Below are 16,414 nucleotides of genomic sequence, written 5' to 3'. Positions count from 1 at the left end.
ATACCGTACTCTGGTGTATATTTGGATGTATACTAGGCTTATTTTTCCTACCACAGTGATGGATTTAAAAAAGATATGTTTTTTTTTGTGGTATCAAGGCAACTTCACCCATCGAGACCATTACCTCTCCTCGTCACACGCCATTTGCTTTGCCGTCTTTTTCTGATTATTTTCCCACGCAGCTTCTATGCCTCTTTGCATTGTAGGAGCCCATTTATTTCTGATAAGTTATTGTTCAGGTAATACAAAGGCGAAGTCTTACACAGCCTACTGAGTAGCTCTCTTTCTTTCTCTCTCTCATTCTCTTTCTCTCTGTCTCCTCGCTCCTACTCTCTTGCTCTCATTCTCTTTCTCTCTCTCCTCATTTCCTTCTCTCTCTCTCTCTCTCTCTCTCTCTCTCTCTCTCTCTCTCAAATTGTAATTTCAACACTCCCGCTGTAGAAGGAGATGAGATTATGTTCGACTGGGATGAAAGGGAAGAGAAAGGGAAGGAGGGGAAAATAAAGTTGCTCTTATCACAACTAGCCAGCAGCGATGCGCACACAAAGCTTTGGCGGAATCCAATTTAGTCCTTCCTGTTAGTTTAAGTGATATCGGCGCAATTAGCCGTCACAAGTCAGAGTTTATAACTCGTGCTAAGTGATTTCCTCAAATCCCCCAGTAAAAACGCAGGCAAGCGCCACGCATCTAAAGCACTCACCTCGCCAACTCCAAAACAGACTCTGCTTTGTCCAACCTCTCTCTCTCTCTCTCTCCCCCCTTCTCTCTCTCACTCTCTTTCTTCTCTCTCATTCTCTTTCTCTCCTCCTTTCCTCCTTTCCTTCCTTCGATCTCATTCTCTCTCCCTCTCTCTCTCTCTCTTTTTTCAATCTCTCTCACTCTCCCCTGTGGACAAATTGTAATTTCAACACTTCCTCTGTAGGAGATGAGACATTTTGCTCTTTTGTTTTGGTCTGCCTCATAGCTTTGTAAAATGATTTGCTGTTCCCTCATTGTCTCTCAAACGAACCAGGGTGACTTTGAGAGGTAGTATTTTTCTTTTTTTTTAATCAAGTTTTTCGTTACTAAGTTGTTGATTGTTTGTACGGTCTGGAGTAACAATGCGTGATGGGAGTGAGCGGCAGACTGTGGGCGGGCTGGTTTGTCCTTGGCATCTTCAGGAGAGTGATTCGTTGTTGAATGAGTGAGTTTGTTAGTCCGGTTCCAGAGAGGGTGACTTTGTGGGTGACTCTGCTGTGGATTCATATTGTTGTTGTTATTGTTGTTGTTGTTTCTCTGCCTGCTCAAAAATTAAACCGGAACCTTCCAGGGAATTGGAATGATCAGAGGTATTCTTTACAGTGCTCAACTGATTATATGAGCCCAATGCACATGCTGTTTAAAACGATGTCTCCTCAGATGAGTCTGAATAAGACTTCCTGGGGTTTGGTTGAGAAACGATGTCTCCTCAGATGAGTCTGAATAAGACTTCCTGGGGTTTGGTTGAGAAACGATGTCTCCTCAGATGAGTCTGAATAAGACTTCCTGGGGTTTGGTTGAGAAACGTTGTCTCCTCAGATGAGTCTGAATAAGACTTCCTGGGGTTTGGTTGAGAAACGATGTCTCCTCAGATGAGTCTGAATAAGACTTCCTGGGGTTTGGTTGAGAAACGATGTCTCCTCAGATGAGTCTGAACTCTCACATACAGAAACCAACACACCCTAACCTGTCTCCCCTCCTCTCCCTGTCTTTCTCTCTCTCTCTTTTCAGGGGAGATCTGTGCATTTAAGATCCATGGTCTGGAGGCACCGTTCGAGGCGGTGGTGCTGAACGGGACGTCTGGTGAGGGCCAGCTGAGGGCCAGGGGCCTGGTGGACTGTGAGCTTCAGAAGGAGTACACCTTTGTCATTCAGGCCCATGACTGTGGAGCAGGACCCGGGGGCACCGGGGGGAAGAAGTCACACAAGTGAGTTTGAAAGGCAGGATGTTTTTTTGTCTGTTTGTCTTCATGAATCATATGGATTCAATACTATGCTCCCTGCAACACTGCACTCTGAAGCCAAGCCTACTGTAATCAAATAACGTTGCTGCCTACTATCAGGCAGTAAGGAGGCTGTTGTGAGTGTGTGAGTGAGTGAGTGAGTGAGTGAGTGAGTGAGTGAGTGAGTGAGTGAGTGAGTGAGGGAGAGCAGGAGGAGTGTGTGAGTGAGGGAGAGCAGGAGGAGTGTGTGAGTGAGTGAGTGAGTGTGAGTGAGTGTGTGAGTGAGTGAGTGTGTGAGTGAGTGTGTGAGTGAGTGAGTGAGGGAGTGAGTGAGTGAGGGAGGGAGTGAGTGGGGGAGAGCAGGAGGAGTGTGTGTGGTTGAGACGGTGCTGCAGCAGAGGCAGCTGAGTCACGGAGACAAAGCAGCACGCATGTTGTAGGTAGACCATTTAGATTGGTCATTATGGAGACACTCCTTATTCCATTAAACATATAAACCCGCTAGAACTGATGTAACGGTGACAAAGTATTTGAAAACAACTGTAGGCCACTACAGCTCTTTAGATACATTTTCTCAGAGGTGGTTTAAAGTAAACAGAATTTTAATGTCGACTTTTCTTATGGATAACCGTATCAAGCGAAGGGTTTTACTCGTGCTCAGTTCTAGGGTCTTGAGCGCTGCGTGAGTGGACATTTGAAATGGAAGTTATGGGGAAAAAGTCCACAATGAAAATGCCATTAAATGTGTAGAATGATATGGTACATTTACATCTGTTGGCCATCAAGTAGGCTATTCAATTCTATGCCAATGTAGGCTACTGTAACTTACCATTTGAGACAATAAATATATATTGAAATGACGATATCACTGGAGTCATTGCATGCCAATTTGAGCCACTTGTGTAGCCTACCTGGAGCTGGCAAACAGATGTAATAAATAGCCTATAACTCAGGTTGTTGTTAAAGCCTTGAGTTATTATGCCATTGTTAATGGCCATTTTTACTTAATAAAATTAAAAGGTTTCAATTATGATCATGGTCACAGCTCTATCACAAATGCATCATTCTCCACATTTATTTTCTGGTTCACTGTAGACTTTTCCCTGAAATGAGATGTCGGCCTATCAGGGCTATAGGCTACCTGCATCTAGCTCAGCAAACCATGGCAAAGTTCAATGGCAATTATAGACCCAGAGTTTTTGAATTAACAAGTCAGTCTCACAAATAGGCCATTTATAAATGTTTGTAGTCTTGACATCTGGAAGATCCTACTTGCTCACATACGCTTTTTCAGTTCTGCCCACACATTTTCTATAGGGTTGAGGTCAGGGCTTTGTGATGGACACTCCAGTACCTTGACTTTGTTGTCCTTAAGCCATTTTGCCACAAGTTGGAAGTATGCTTGGGGTAATTGTCCATTTGGAAGACCCATTTGCGACCAAGCTTTAACTTCCTGACTGATGTCTTGAGATGTTGCTTCAATATATCCACATAATATTCCTCCTCATGATGCCATCTACTTTGTGAAGTGCACCAGTCCCTCCTACAGCAAAGCACCTCCACAACATGATGCTGCCACCCCCGTGCTTCACAGTTGGGATGATGTTCTTTGGCTTGCAAGCCTCCCCCTTTTTCCTCCAAACATAATGATGGTCATTATCGGCAAACAGTTATATTTTTGTTTTATCAGACCAGAGGACATTTCTCCAAAAAGTACGATCTTTGTCCCCATGTGCCGTTGCAAACCGTAGTCTGGCTTTTTTATGGCTGTTTTGGAGCAGTGGCTTTTTCTTGCTGAGCGGCCTTTCAGGTTCTGTAGAAATAGGACTCGTTTTACTGTGGATATAGATACTTTTGTACCTGTTTCCACCAGCATCTTCACAAGGTTTTTTGTTTCTTCCTGAGCGGTATGACGGCTGCATGGTCTAATTATGTTTATACTTGCATACTATTGTTTGTACAGATGAACGTGGTACCTTCAGGTGTTTGGAAATTGCTCCCAAGTATGAACCAGACAGAATTTTTTTCTGAGGTCTTGGCTGATTTCTTTTGATTTTCACATGATGTCAAGCAAAGAGGCACTGAGTTTGAAGGTATATCTTGAAATAGATCCACAAGTACACCTCCAATTGACTCAAATGTTGTCAATTAGCCTATCAGAAGCTTCTAAAGCCATTGTCTGGTGTTCTCCAAGCTGTTTAAAGGCACAGTCAACTTAGTCTTTGTAAACTTCTGACCCACTGGAATTGTGATACAGTGAATTATAAGTTAAATAATTTGTCTGTAAACAATTGTTGGAAAAATTACTTGTGTCATGCACAAAGTAGATGCCCTAACCGACTTGCCAAAACTATACTTTGTTAAAAAGAAATTTGTGTAGTGTTTGAAAAACGAGTTTTATTGACTCCAACCTAAGTGTATGTAAACTTTCGACTTCAACTGTATATCAGATGTGTACCACAGGAATGACTAAAACATACTTTTTACTTTTCTTTTCATGTTGGTAACCAGTTTGTAATAGTAATAAGGCACTCAGGGGTTTGTGGTGTATGGCCAATATACCATGGCTAAGGGCTATGTCCTAAGACCATTCCTTAGCCTCGGTATATTGGCCATATACCACACCTCCTCTGGCCTTAATGCTTAATCATAGCAGTCCAAACAAGTTAAATCGACATCCATTGATGGAAAATGATCTAGAGAGTTTAATGAGGGTGATTTATCTTATCTTGCAACATTTTCTTCATCTGGAAATAAATATTATAGGCTTCTTAGCCTATGTCGCTAAAAATGATGTCGTTATTCCTTCTTTATTTGCTCGATAACGTAATGGAAAAACGCTTTATTGGATAAATGTGGCATCTTTTGCTGCAAGCATTTTTTGTGGGGCTAGTATTCAGGCCTTGTGGGAGGGTTTTCAGAGGTCATTTCAGAGGTAATTTGGAAATACATTTTAGCTAGACCTGGAAACCCTGGTGTTTCAGCAGTGTAGGATGAAAACAGCCAGTAAACTATTTTAAAGTGGTGCATTGATGAAAACGATTCAACACACCTATGAACTAAGGTGTCCTCTGAAATTGCTTTCTCCACGGTCTCTTATGACTGTGTCATTTCCACTCTGTGTGTATCTCTCCTCACTCTCTTGCTGCTCACACCTTTCACCTTCCTCAGCGGGAGCTCACACAGAAAACTATCATCTTCTACAGACACACACACACACACACACACACACACACACACACACACACACACACACACACACACACACACACACACACACACACACACCAGGCCTTGAATTATAGCAGCAGGTGTGTGCAGGGGCGCAACTTTCACTGGGGACAGGGGGTTATGTCCCCCTCATATTATGAAATTGCATTTTTGTCCCCCCCAGTTTTATCATTGGAACGTGATACAAAACGAGGCAACGGTGTGCTTTAGGACCAAGCAGACGTCTCCGAGCGGTCGGTCAGGCTGTTCGGAGTGTTTCTCCAGCAACATTAAAAAAAAAGTTTTAAAAAATGTCCCTCCCACTTCTAAAACTAAAGTTTCGCCCCTGGGTGTGTGAATGAGTAGGTACACGTCATCCAGGTTATCCCTGATTGTGGGACGTATGAAGTAACACAACTAAATGTAAACATACATTCTGTGACACAGGTTCTGTGTGAGCATTCAGAGGAGACAGTCTTAGCTTCAATAGCCTGTCTTTCGCGGGCGTTCCTTATCTTGTCTGTTGGCCATTTCAGGGACCCGGACGAGCGGAGAGGAGAGCGTCAGTCAGCGTCGCTCTCAGATTTCAAGCTTTAATAAATCCCTGCTAACGGCTCAGCCCAAATAACACGTGACATGTCAGCTCCGCCGAAGGAGAGCAGTCAAGAAAATGACACAGTAAAGAGAACAGGCGACGGGATCAGAGGTGACACAGGGACCGTGGAGCTCTCACTTTATTCATGTCATGTTGTGTCTTGTCTCTGTCCTTTCCCTTCACCCTGTCTCCCTCTGCTGGTCGTTGTTAGGTTACCTTTTCTCCCCCGCTTTCTCCCAGCTGTTCCTTGTCTCCTCTAACTACCCATTCACCCCGTTTCCCACCTGTTCCCTTTTTCCCTCTGATTAGGTCCCTATATCTCTCTCTGTTTCTGTTCCTGTCCTTGTCGGATTCTTGTTTGTGTTTCATGCCTGAGCCAGACTATCGTCATGTTTGCTGTAACCTTGTCCTGTCCTGTCGGAATCTGCCGGTCTATCTGAGCCTACCTATGTTTGGTTATTAAAGAAGCTCTGTTTAAGTTAGTTCGCTTTTGGGTCCTCATTCACTCACCATAACAGAAGAATCCGACCAAGAATGGACCCAGCGACTTCGGATCCTCTCCACTCAGCCGTCGGGATCCAGGGAGCGATGCTAGGCAGACACGAGCAGGAAGTGTCTGCTGCTCGACATGCCGTTGAGACCCTGGCCACCCAAGTCTCCAACCTCACAGAACAGGTTCACCATCTCCGCCTCGATCCACCGGCCACTTCCAGGGCTTTCGAATCTCCGGAGCCCAGAATCAATAACCCGCCGTGTTACTCTGGGGAGCCCACTGAATGCCGCTCGTTCCTCACCCAGTGTGATATTGTGTTTTCTCTCCAGCCCAACACTTACTCCAGGAGCACTGCTCGTGTCGCCTACGTCATATCTCTCCTTATTGGACGGGCTCGTGAGTGGGGCACGGCAATCTGGGAGGCAAGGGCTGAGTGTACTAACCAGTATCAGGACTTTAAGGAGGAGATGATACGGGTTTTTGATCGATCTGTTTTTGGGGAGGAGGCTTCCAGGGCCCTGTCTTCCCTATGTCAAGGTAATCGATCCATAACAGACTACTCTATTGAGTTTCGCACTCTTGCTGCCTCCAGTGGCTGGAACGAGCCGGCTTTGCTCGCTCGTTTTCTGGAGGGTCTCCGCGCAGAGGTAAAGGATGAGATTCTCTCCCGGGAGGTCCCTTCCAGCGTGGATTCCCTGATTGAACTCGCTATTCGCATTGAGCGACGGGTTGATCTGCGTCACCGAGCTCGTGGAAAGGAGCTCGCGTTCTCCGTTGTCCCCCTCTCCGCATCACTACCATCTTCCTCTGCCGGCTCGGGAGCTGAGCCTATGCAGCTGGGAGGTATCCGCATCTCGACTAAGGAGAGGGAACGGAGAATCACCAACCGCCTCTGTCTCTATTGCGGTTCTGCTGGTCATTTTGTCACTTCATGTCCAGTAAAAGCCAGAGCTCATCAGTAAGCGGAGGGCTACTGGTGAGCGCTACTACTCCTGTCTCTCCTTCAAGATCCTGCACTACCTTGTCGGTCCATCTACGCTGGACCGGTTCGTCAGCTTCCTGCAGTGCCTTAATAGACTCTGGGGCGGAGGGCTGTTTTATGGACGAGACCTGGGCTCGGGAACATGACATTCCTCTCAGACAGTTAAGGGAGTCCACGGCCTTGTTCGCCCTGGATGGTAGTCCTCTCCCCAGGATTCAGCGTGAGACGCTACCTTTAACCCTCACTGTTTCTGGTAATCATAGCGAAACCATTTCTTTTTTGATTTTTCGTTCACCTTTTACACCTGTTGTTTTGGGCCATCCCTGGCTAGTTTGTCATAATCCTTCCATTAATTGGTCTAGTAATTCTATCCTCTCCTGGAACGTCTCTTGTCATGTGAAATGTTTAATGTCTGCTATCCCTCCTGTTTCCTCTGTCTCTTCTTCACAGGAGGAGCCTGGTGATTTGACAGGGGTGCCGGAGGAATATCACGATCTGCGCACGGTGTTCAGTCGGTCCAGGGCCACCTCTCTTCCTCCACACCGGTCGTATGATTGTAGTATTGATCTCCTTCCGGGAACCACTCCCCCCCGGGGTAGACTATACTCTCTGTCGGCTCCCGAACGTAAGGCTCTCGAGGATTATTTGTCTGTAGCTCTTGACGCCGGTACCATAGTCCCCTCCTCCTCTCCCGCCGGAGCGGGGTTTTTTTTTGTCAAGAAGAAGGACGGGTCTCTGCGCCCCTGCATAGATTATCGAGGGCTGAATGACATAACAGTTAAGAATCGTTATCCGCTTCCTCTTATGTCTTCAGCCTTCGAGATCCTGCAGGGAGCCAGGTTTTTCACTAAGTTGGACCTTCGTAACGCTTACCATCTCGTGCGCATCAGGGAGGGGGACGAGTGGAAGACGGCGTTTAACACTCCGTTAGGGCACTTTGAATACCGGGTTCTTCCTTTCGGCCTCGCTAACGCTCCAGCTGTCTTTCAGGCATTAGTCAATGATGTCCTGAGAGACATGCTGAACATCTTTGTTTTCGTTTACCTTGACGATATCCTGATTTTTTCACCGTCACTCCAGATTCATGTTCAGCACGTTCGACGTGTCCTCCAGCGCCTTTTAGAGAATTGTCTTTTTGTGAAGGCTGAGAAGTGCACTTTTCATGCCTCCTCCGTCACATTTCTCGGTTCTGTTATTTCCGCTGAAGGCATTAAGATGGATCCCGCTAAAGTCCAAGCTGTCATTGATTGGCCCGTCCCTAAGTCACGCGTCGAGCTGCAGCGCTTTCTCGGCTTCGCGAACTTCTATCGTCGTTTCATCCGTAATTTCGGTCAGGTGGCCGCTCCTCTCACAGCCCTTACTTCTGTCAAGACGTGCTTTAAGTGGTCCGTTTCCGCCCAGGGAGCTTTTGATCTCCTCAAGAATCGTTTTACATCCGCTCCTATCCTTGTTACACCTGACGTCTCTAGACAGTTCGTTGTCGAGGTTGACGCGTCAGAGGTGGGCGTGGGAGCCATTCTTTCTCAGCGCTCCCTCTCTGACGACAAGGTCCACCCATGCGCGTATTTTTCTCATCGCCTGTCGCCGTCGGAACGTAACTATGATGTGGGTAACCGCGAACTGCTCGCCATCCGGTTAGCCCTAGGCGAATGGCGACAGTGGTTGGAGGGGGCGACCGTTCCTTTTGTCGTTTGGACTGACCATAGGAACCTTGAGTACATCCGTTCTGCCAAACGACTTAATGCGCGTCAGGCGCGTTGGGCGCTGTTTTTCGCTCGTTTCGAGTTCGTGATTTCTTATCGTCCGGGCTCTAAGAACACCAAGCCTGATGCTTTGTCTCGTCTCTTCAGTTCTTCAGTAGCCTCCACTGACCCCGAGGGGATTCTCCCTGAGGGGCGTGTTGTCGGGTTGACTGTCTGGGGAATTGAGAGGCAGGTAAAACAAGCGCTCACTCACACTCCGTCGCCGCGCGCTTGTCCTAGGAACCTTCTTTTCGTTCCCGTTCCTACTCGTCTGGCCGTTCTTCAGTGGGCTCACTCTGCCAAGTTAGCCGGCCACCCTGGCGTTCGGGGTACGCTTGCTTCCATTCGCCAGCGTTTTTGGTGGCCCACCCGGGAGCATGACACGCGTCGTTTCGTGGCTGCTTGTTCGGTCTGCGCGCAGACTAAGTCCGGTAACTCTCCTCCTGCCGGCCGTCTCAGGCCGCTTCCTATCCCCTCTCGACCGTGGTCTCACATCGCCTTAGATTTTGTCACCGGACTGCCTTCGTCAGCGGGGAAGACTGTTATTCTTACGGTTGTCGATAGGTTCTCTAAGGCGGCTCATTTCATTCCCCTTGCTAAGCTTCCTTCTGCTAAAGAGACGGCACAAATCATCATCGAGAATGTTTTCAGAATTCATGGCCTTCCGTCAGACGTCGTTTCGGACAGAGGTCCGCAATTCACGTCTCAATTTTGGAGGGAGTTTTGCCGTTTGATTGGGGCTTCCGTCAGTCTCTCTTCCGGCTTTCACCCCCAGTCTAACGGTCAAGCAGAACGGGCCAATCAGACTATTGGTCGCATCTTACGCAGTCTTTCTTTTCGCAACCCTGCGTCTTGGTCAGAACAGCTCCCCTGGGCAGAATACGCCCACAACTCGCTTCCTTCGTCTGCGACCGGGCTATCTCCTTTTCAGAGTAGCCTCGGGTACCAGCCTCCGCTGTTCTCATCTCAGTTCGCCGAGTCCAGCGTCCCCTCCGCTCAGGCTTTTGTCCAACGTTGCGAGCGCACCTGGAAGAGGGTCAGGTCTGCACTTTGCCGTTATAGGGCGCAGACTGTGAGGGCTGCTAATAAGCGTAGAACTAAGAGTCCTAGATATTGTCGCGGTCAGAGAGTTTGGCTCTCCACTCAGAACCTTCCCCTTAAGACGGCTTCTCGCAAGTTGACCCCGCGGTTCATTGGTCCGTTCCGTATTTCTCGGGTCATTAATCCTGTCGCAGTTCGACTTCTTCTTCCGCGATACCTTCGTCGCGTCCACCCGGTCTTCCATGTCTCCTGTATTAAGCCCGTTCTTCGCGCCCCCGCTCGTCTTCCCCCCCCCCCCCCCCCCCCCCATCCTTGTCGAGGGCGCACCCATCTACAGGGTCCGCAGGATTTTGGACATGCGTCCTCGGGGCCGTGGTCACCAGTACCTTGTCGATTGGGAGGGGTACGGTCCTGAGGAGAGGAGTTGGGTTCCCTCTCGGGACGTGCTGGACCGTGCGCTGATCGAGGATTTCCTCCGTTGCCGCCAGGTTTCCTCCTCGAGTGCGCCAGGAGGCGCTCGGTGAGTGGGGGGGTACTGTCATGTTGTGTCTTGTCTCTGTCCTTTCCCTTCACCCTGTCTCCCTCTGCTGGTCGTTGTTAGGTTACCTTTTCTCCCCCGCTTTCTCCCAGCTGTTCCTTGTCTCCTCTAACTACCCATTCACCCCGTTTCCCACCTGTTCCCTTTTTCCCTCTGATTAGGTCCCTATATCTCTCTCTGTTTCTGTTCCTGTCCTTGTCGGATTCTTGTTTGTGTTTCATGCCTGAGCCAGACTATCGTCATGTTTGCTGTAACCTTGTCCTGTCCTGTCGGAATCTGCCGGTCTATCTGAGCCTACCTATGTTTGGTTATTAAAGAAGCTCTGTTTAAGTTAGTTCGCTTTTGGGTCCTCATTCACTCACCATAACAATTCATCCCTCTCTCCCACTCTAACTCCCTCTCTTCTGGTGTAGCCATCCTCTGCCTCATATTCTTTAGAATTTTTAGCTGATTCTGCATTTTGTCTCGTTGTCTTGGTCTCTTTTCTTGTCGTCCTGACCTCTCTCTCTCTTTCACTGTTGTCTAATATCACATTACCTATATCATACCTACAGTGCATTTGGAAAGTATTCAGACCCTTGACTTTTTCCACATTTTGTTACGTTACAGCCTTTTTCTAAAATGGTATAAATAAAAAAGTCCTCATTAATCTACACACAATACCCAATAATGACAAAGTGAAAACAGGTTTTTAGAAATGTTTGCAAATGTATTACAAATAAAAAACAGAAATACCTTATTTACATTAGTATTCAGACCTTTGCTTTGAGACTCGAAATTGAGCTCAGGTGCATCCTGTTTACATTGAGCATCCTTGAGATGTTTCTACAACTTGGAGTCCACCTGTGGTAAATTCAATTGATTGGACATGATTTGAAAAGGCTCATACCTGTCTATATAAGGTCCCACAGTTGACAGTTGATGTCAGAGCAAAAACCAAGCCATGAGGTCAAAGGAATTGTCCTTAGAGGCACAGATCTGGGGAACGGTACCAAAAAAACTCTGCAGCATTGAAGGTCCCCAAGAACCCAACTGAGCAATCGGGCGAGAAGGGCCTTGGTCAGGAAGGTGACCAGGAACCCAATGGTCACTCTGACAGAGCTCCAGAGTTCCTCTGTGGAGATGGGAAAACCTTCCAGAGGGATAACTATCTCTGCAGCACTCCACCAATCAAGCTTTTATGATAGAGTTGCCAGACGGAAACCACTCCTCAGTAAAAGGCACATGGAGTTTACCAAAGGCACCTAAAGGACTCTCAGACCATGAGAAACAAGATTCTCTGGTCTGATGAAACCAATATTGAACTCTTTGGCCTGAATGCCAAGGGTCACGTCTGGAGGAAACCTGGCACTATCCATATGGTGAAGCATGGTGGTGGCATCATCATGCTGTTGGGATGTTTTTCAGCTGCATGGACTGGAAGTCTAGTCGGGATCGAGGGAAAGATGAACGGAGAAAAGTACCAAGAGATCCTTGATGAAAACCTGCTCCAGAGCGCTCAGGAACTCAGACTGGGGTGAAGGTTCACCTTCCAACAGGACAGCGACCCTAAGCACACAGCCAAGACAACACAGGAGTGGTTCGGGTATCTGAATGTCCTTGAGTGGTCCAGCCAGAGCCTTGACTTGAACACGATCAAACCTCTCTGGAGAAACCTGAAAATAGCTGTGCAGCGACGCTCCCCATCCAACCTGACAGAGCTTGATAGGATCTTCAGAGAAGAATGGGAGAACCTCCTCAAATACAGGTCTGCCAACCTTGAAGCATCATGGGGCGGCAGGATAGCCTACTGGTTAGAGCGTTGAGCTAGTAACCGAAAGGTTGCAAGTTCCATTCCCCGAGCTGACAAGGTACAAATCTGTCGTTCTGCCCCTGAACAGGCACTTAACCCACTGTTTTTAGGCCGTCATTGAAAATAAGAATTTGTTCTTAACTGACTTGCCTAGTTAAATAAAGATCAAATAAATAAAAAATACCTAAGAAGACTCGGCTGTAATCGCTGCTCAGTACTTTGCTTCAACAAAGTACTGAGTAAATGGTCTGAAATACTTAGGTAAGTTTGATATTTCCAAACATTTCTAAAAACTGATTTTGTTTGTCATTATCGGGTACTGTTTGTATATTAATGAGGGGGAAAACAAGTTTAATCTATTTTAAAATAAGGCTGTAACTGAACAAAATGTGGAAATTTCGAGTGGTCTGAATACTTTCCCAATACACAATGTATCCTATATATATATATATCCTACCTACAGTACAGTATATCCTACCAAAATATATCCTATATATTTACTTTATATTTACTATATCGCCTCTATCATATTGAGTAGTGTATGAGAAAGGCAAGAAAAGGAGAGAAAGTTCCACAATCTACATAAAATCATGTCTGCGTCTCTCTTTCTCTTATTCATTCCTCTCACTCTCTTTACCTTTGACTCCAGTTCGAGGATATCTTATAATCTTCTATGTGTTATTCATGTCATTAATAACACAACATTACTCTTAGGCCTTGAGTCATGTTATGCTGTGGTTAACAGTGTAATTGGCTCTCAATCAAAAAGATGTTGAATGTTTTCACAGTTGTCTCATTGAAAGGTACAGTGAGCCTTGACAACAATGATTATCACCCTGAACCACTCGGTTACATTTATCATGGGTGTATTGTAACTCACTCATTTTATTATGTATTGTAAATGTTATATACAGTACCAGTCAAAAGTTTGTACGACACCTACTCATTCAAGGGTTTTTCTTTTTCTTTTCTACATTATAGAATAATAGTGAAGACATCAAAACGATGAAATAACACGTATGGAATCTAGCAGTAACCATAAAAGTGTTAACAAATCTAAATATAATTTCTACATTGAATTCCAAGAGTGTGCAAAGCTATCATCAAGGCAAAGGGTAGCTACTTTGAAGAATTTCAAATGTAAAATATATTTTGATTTGTTTAACCCTTTTTTGGTTAAACATGATTCCATATGAGTGATTTTATAGTTTTGATGTCATCACTATTATTCTAAAATGTAGAAAAAAATAAAAATAAAGAAAAACCCTGGAATGACTAGGTGTGTCCAAACTTCTGGCTGGTACAGTAACTTAAATCACTATGGCAACAAATAAGGTTTATCGCCGTTGACTACCAGTGAGTCATATCAATAGATTGTCCCACTGAACAATAACTCCGAATCAGAGCACTTTATTCTGAAAATACAACCTTTATTCTCCGAATTTAACCATGCGTGATAAAATGTTTTTAATATACTGCTTTTTAAATCCTAATGAAATAGTAATGCGAATGCATGATTAGTTCTGAGTCACAGCACCACCACATTGATGCCAAATGTGTGTACCCAGACACAAATATAAGTATTTCTAAGTTGATGTCATAATTCATTTATACTCCTCTCACTTCCTGTGTGAAAGTGTCATATTCTTTAATTTCCTCATCTCTCCCCATCAGCGGTGAGTGGTAGATTTATTACATGGTTTAAGTGCTGGAGGGCTGTTGTGGGAGGTTTACTACAAGTGTTTCTGGGTTAAGTGCCCCGGTCAGTGACGGTAGTAGCAGCTTATCTAGGATGTTAACCCCTGACCTCCTGGTTGTTCAGACTCCACAGAGACTCTCAGGGCTAATCTTGAAAAGTAATTCTAAAGCTGCCATGTTTCTGCCCATGCGGTGGTCGTCGTGAGACGGTTATTAAACTTGTCACTTGTGATTCTGAGAAGAACGTCTGTTCCTCATCTCCCTGCGGCAGAGGTTTGGGAATGACTAATTATCTCAACGGATGGCAGCACCTTCCCGCGGCTGAGAGGATCACTCAAATAAACACACACACATCCGCGCACACACACACAGACAGACACATACTGTGTAGCACAATTACAGTGGGTCAGAAGTTTAGATTCACTAAGTTGACTGTGCCAATAAACAGCTTGGAAAATTCCAGAAAATGATGTCATGTCATTAGAAGGTTCTGATAATTCTGCTAATTGACATTATTTGAGTGAATTGGAGGTGTACCTGTGGATGTATTTCAAGGCCGACCTTCAACTCAGATCGTACTTTTTGGAGAAATGTCCTCTGGTCTGATGAAACAAAAATAGAACTGTTTGGCCATAATGACCATCGTTATGTTTGGAGGAAAAAGGGTGAGGCTTGCAAGCCAAAGAACACCATCCCAACCGTGAAGCACGGGGGTGGCAGCATCAATTATGTGGATATATTGAAGCAACATCTCAAGACATCAGTCAGGAAGTTAAAGCTTGGTCGTGAATGAGCCTTCCAAATGGACAATGACCCCAAGCATACTTCCAAAGTTGTGGCAAAATGGCTTGACAACAAAGTCAAGGTATTGGAGTGGCTATCACAAAGCCCTGACCTCAATCACATAGAAAATGTGTGGGCAGAACTGAAAAAGCATGTGGGAGCAAGGCGGCCTACATACCTGACTCAGTTACACCATCTCTGTCAGGAGGAATGGGCCAAAATTCAGCCAATTTATTGTTGGAAGCTTGTGGAAGGCTACCCGAAACGTTTGACCCAAGTTAAACAATTTAAAGGCAGTGCTACCAAGTACTAATTGAGTGTATGTGAACTTCTGACAAAGTCAACAAAGTCAACTTCCCACAAAGACAGTAAGTACGGTTCTCAATCAGAAACAAAGATAGACAGCTGTCCCTGATTGAGAACCTTACCCGGCCAAAACATAGAAATACAAATAATAGAACATAGAATACCCACCCCAAATCACACCCTGACCAAACCAAATAGAGACATAAAAAGGATCTCAAAGGTCAGGGGGTGACAGTCCCCCCCCCCCCCCCCCGCTCCACCACTGGCTCACCCCACTTTGGTGGCACCTCTGGTGCGGGGACCCCCGTAGTGGCGTTGCGGGCCCCGGACTGGGGACACTCGTAGTGGCACCCGGACTGTGGACCCTCGTAGCGGGCCACGGACTGGGCACCCTCGCTGCGGGCCCCGAACTGGAGGCCGTCTCTGGAGGCTCCGGACTGGAGACCGTCTCTGGAGGCTCCGGACTGGAGACCGTCGCTGGATACTCCAGACTGGCGAACGTCGCTGGGGGCTCCGGACTGGAGAACGTCGCTGGAGACTCCGGACTGGAGAACGTCGCTGGAGGCTCCGGACTGGGGACCGTCGCTGGAGGCTCCGGACTGGAGAACGTCACTGGAGGCTCCGGACTGGGGACCGTCGCTGGAGGCTCCGGACTGGGGACCGTCGCTGGAGGCTCCGGACTGGGGACCGTCGCTGGAGGCTCCAGACTGTAGAACGTCGCTGGAGGCTCCGGACTGGGGACCGTCGATGGAGGCTCCGGACTGGGAACCGTCGCTGGAGGCTCCGGACTGGGGACCGTCGCTGGAGGCTCCGGACTGGAGGCCATTGTTGTAGGCTTCGTGCCATGACTCCTCACTGGAGGCTTTGTGCCATGGATCATCACTGGAGGCTTTGTTCCAAGAATCATCATTAGAGGCTTCTTGCCATGGATCATCACTGGAGACTTCTTGCCATGGATCATCACTGGAGGCTTCTTGCCATGGATCATCACTGGAGGCTTTGTGCCATGGATCATCACTGGAGGCTTCGTGCCATGGATCATCACTGGAGGCTTCTTGCCATGGATTATCACTGGAGGCTTCTTGCTATGGATCATCACTGGAGGCTTCTTGCCATGGATCATCACTGGAGTGGAGAAACATACACTGGGCCGTGGAGGCGCACTGGCGGTCTCGAGCACCAAATCACACCCTGACCAAACCAAATAGAGACATAAAAAGGATCTCTAAGGTCAGGGCGTGACAGCAAGTCGCTTGGGGTATTTGTCTATAAGC

General features: G+C 46.8%; 1 protein-coding gene across 2 annotated transcripts in view; it reads left to right on the top strand.

The window, feature by feature from the left end:
* The window catches only part of LOC139383038 (calsyntenin-2-like), a 480,760-nt gene that overhangs the window by 342,345 nt on the left and 122,001 nt on the right, over positions 1 to 16,414 (top strand). For both annotated transcript variants that reach the window (XM_071127332.1, XM_071127334.1), the window contains exon 3: positions 1,750 to 1,945. In XM_071127332.1, coding sequence (XP_070983433.1) covers positions 1,750 to 1,945 — 196 coding nt within the window. The remainder of the gene's footprint in view (positions 1 to 1,749; positions 1,946 to 16,414) is intronic.

The sequence above is a fragment of the Oncorhynchus clarkii genome, chromosome 24 (assembly GCF_045791955.1).
Source record: "Oncorhynchus clarkii lewisi isolate Uvic-CL-2024 chromosome 24, UVic_Ocla_1.0, whole genome shotgun sequence".
NCBI classification, from domain to species: Eukaryota; Metazoa; Chordata; class Actinopteri; order Salmoniformes; family Salmonidae; genus Oncorhynchus; species Oncorhynchus clarkii.
Note: the sequence above shows the minus strand (reverse complement) of the source record. Positions and strands in the feature narration are given on the sequence as shown.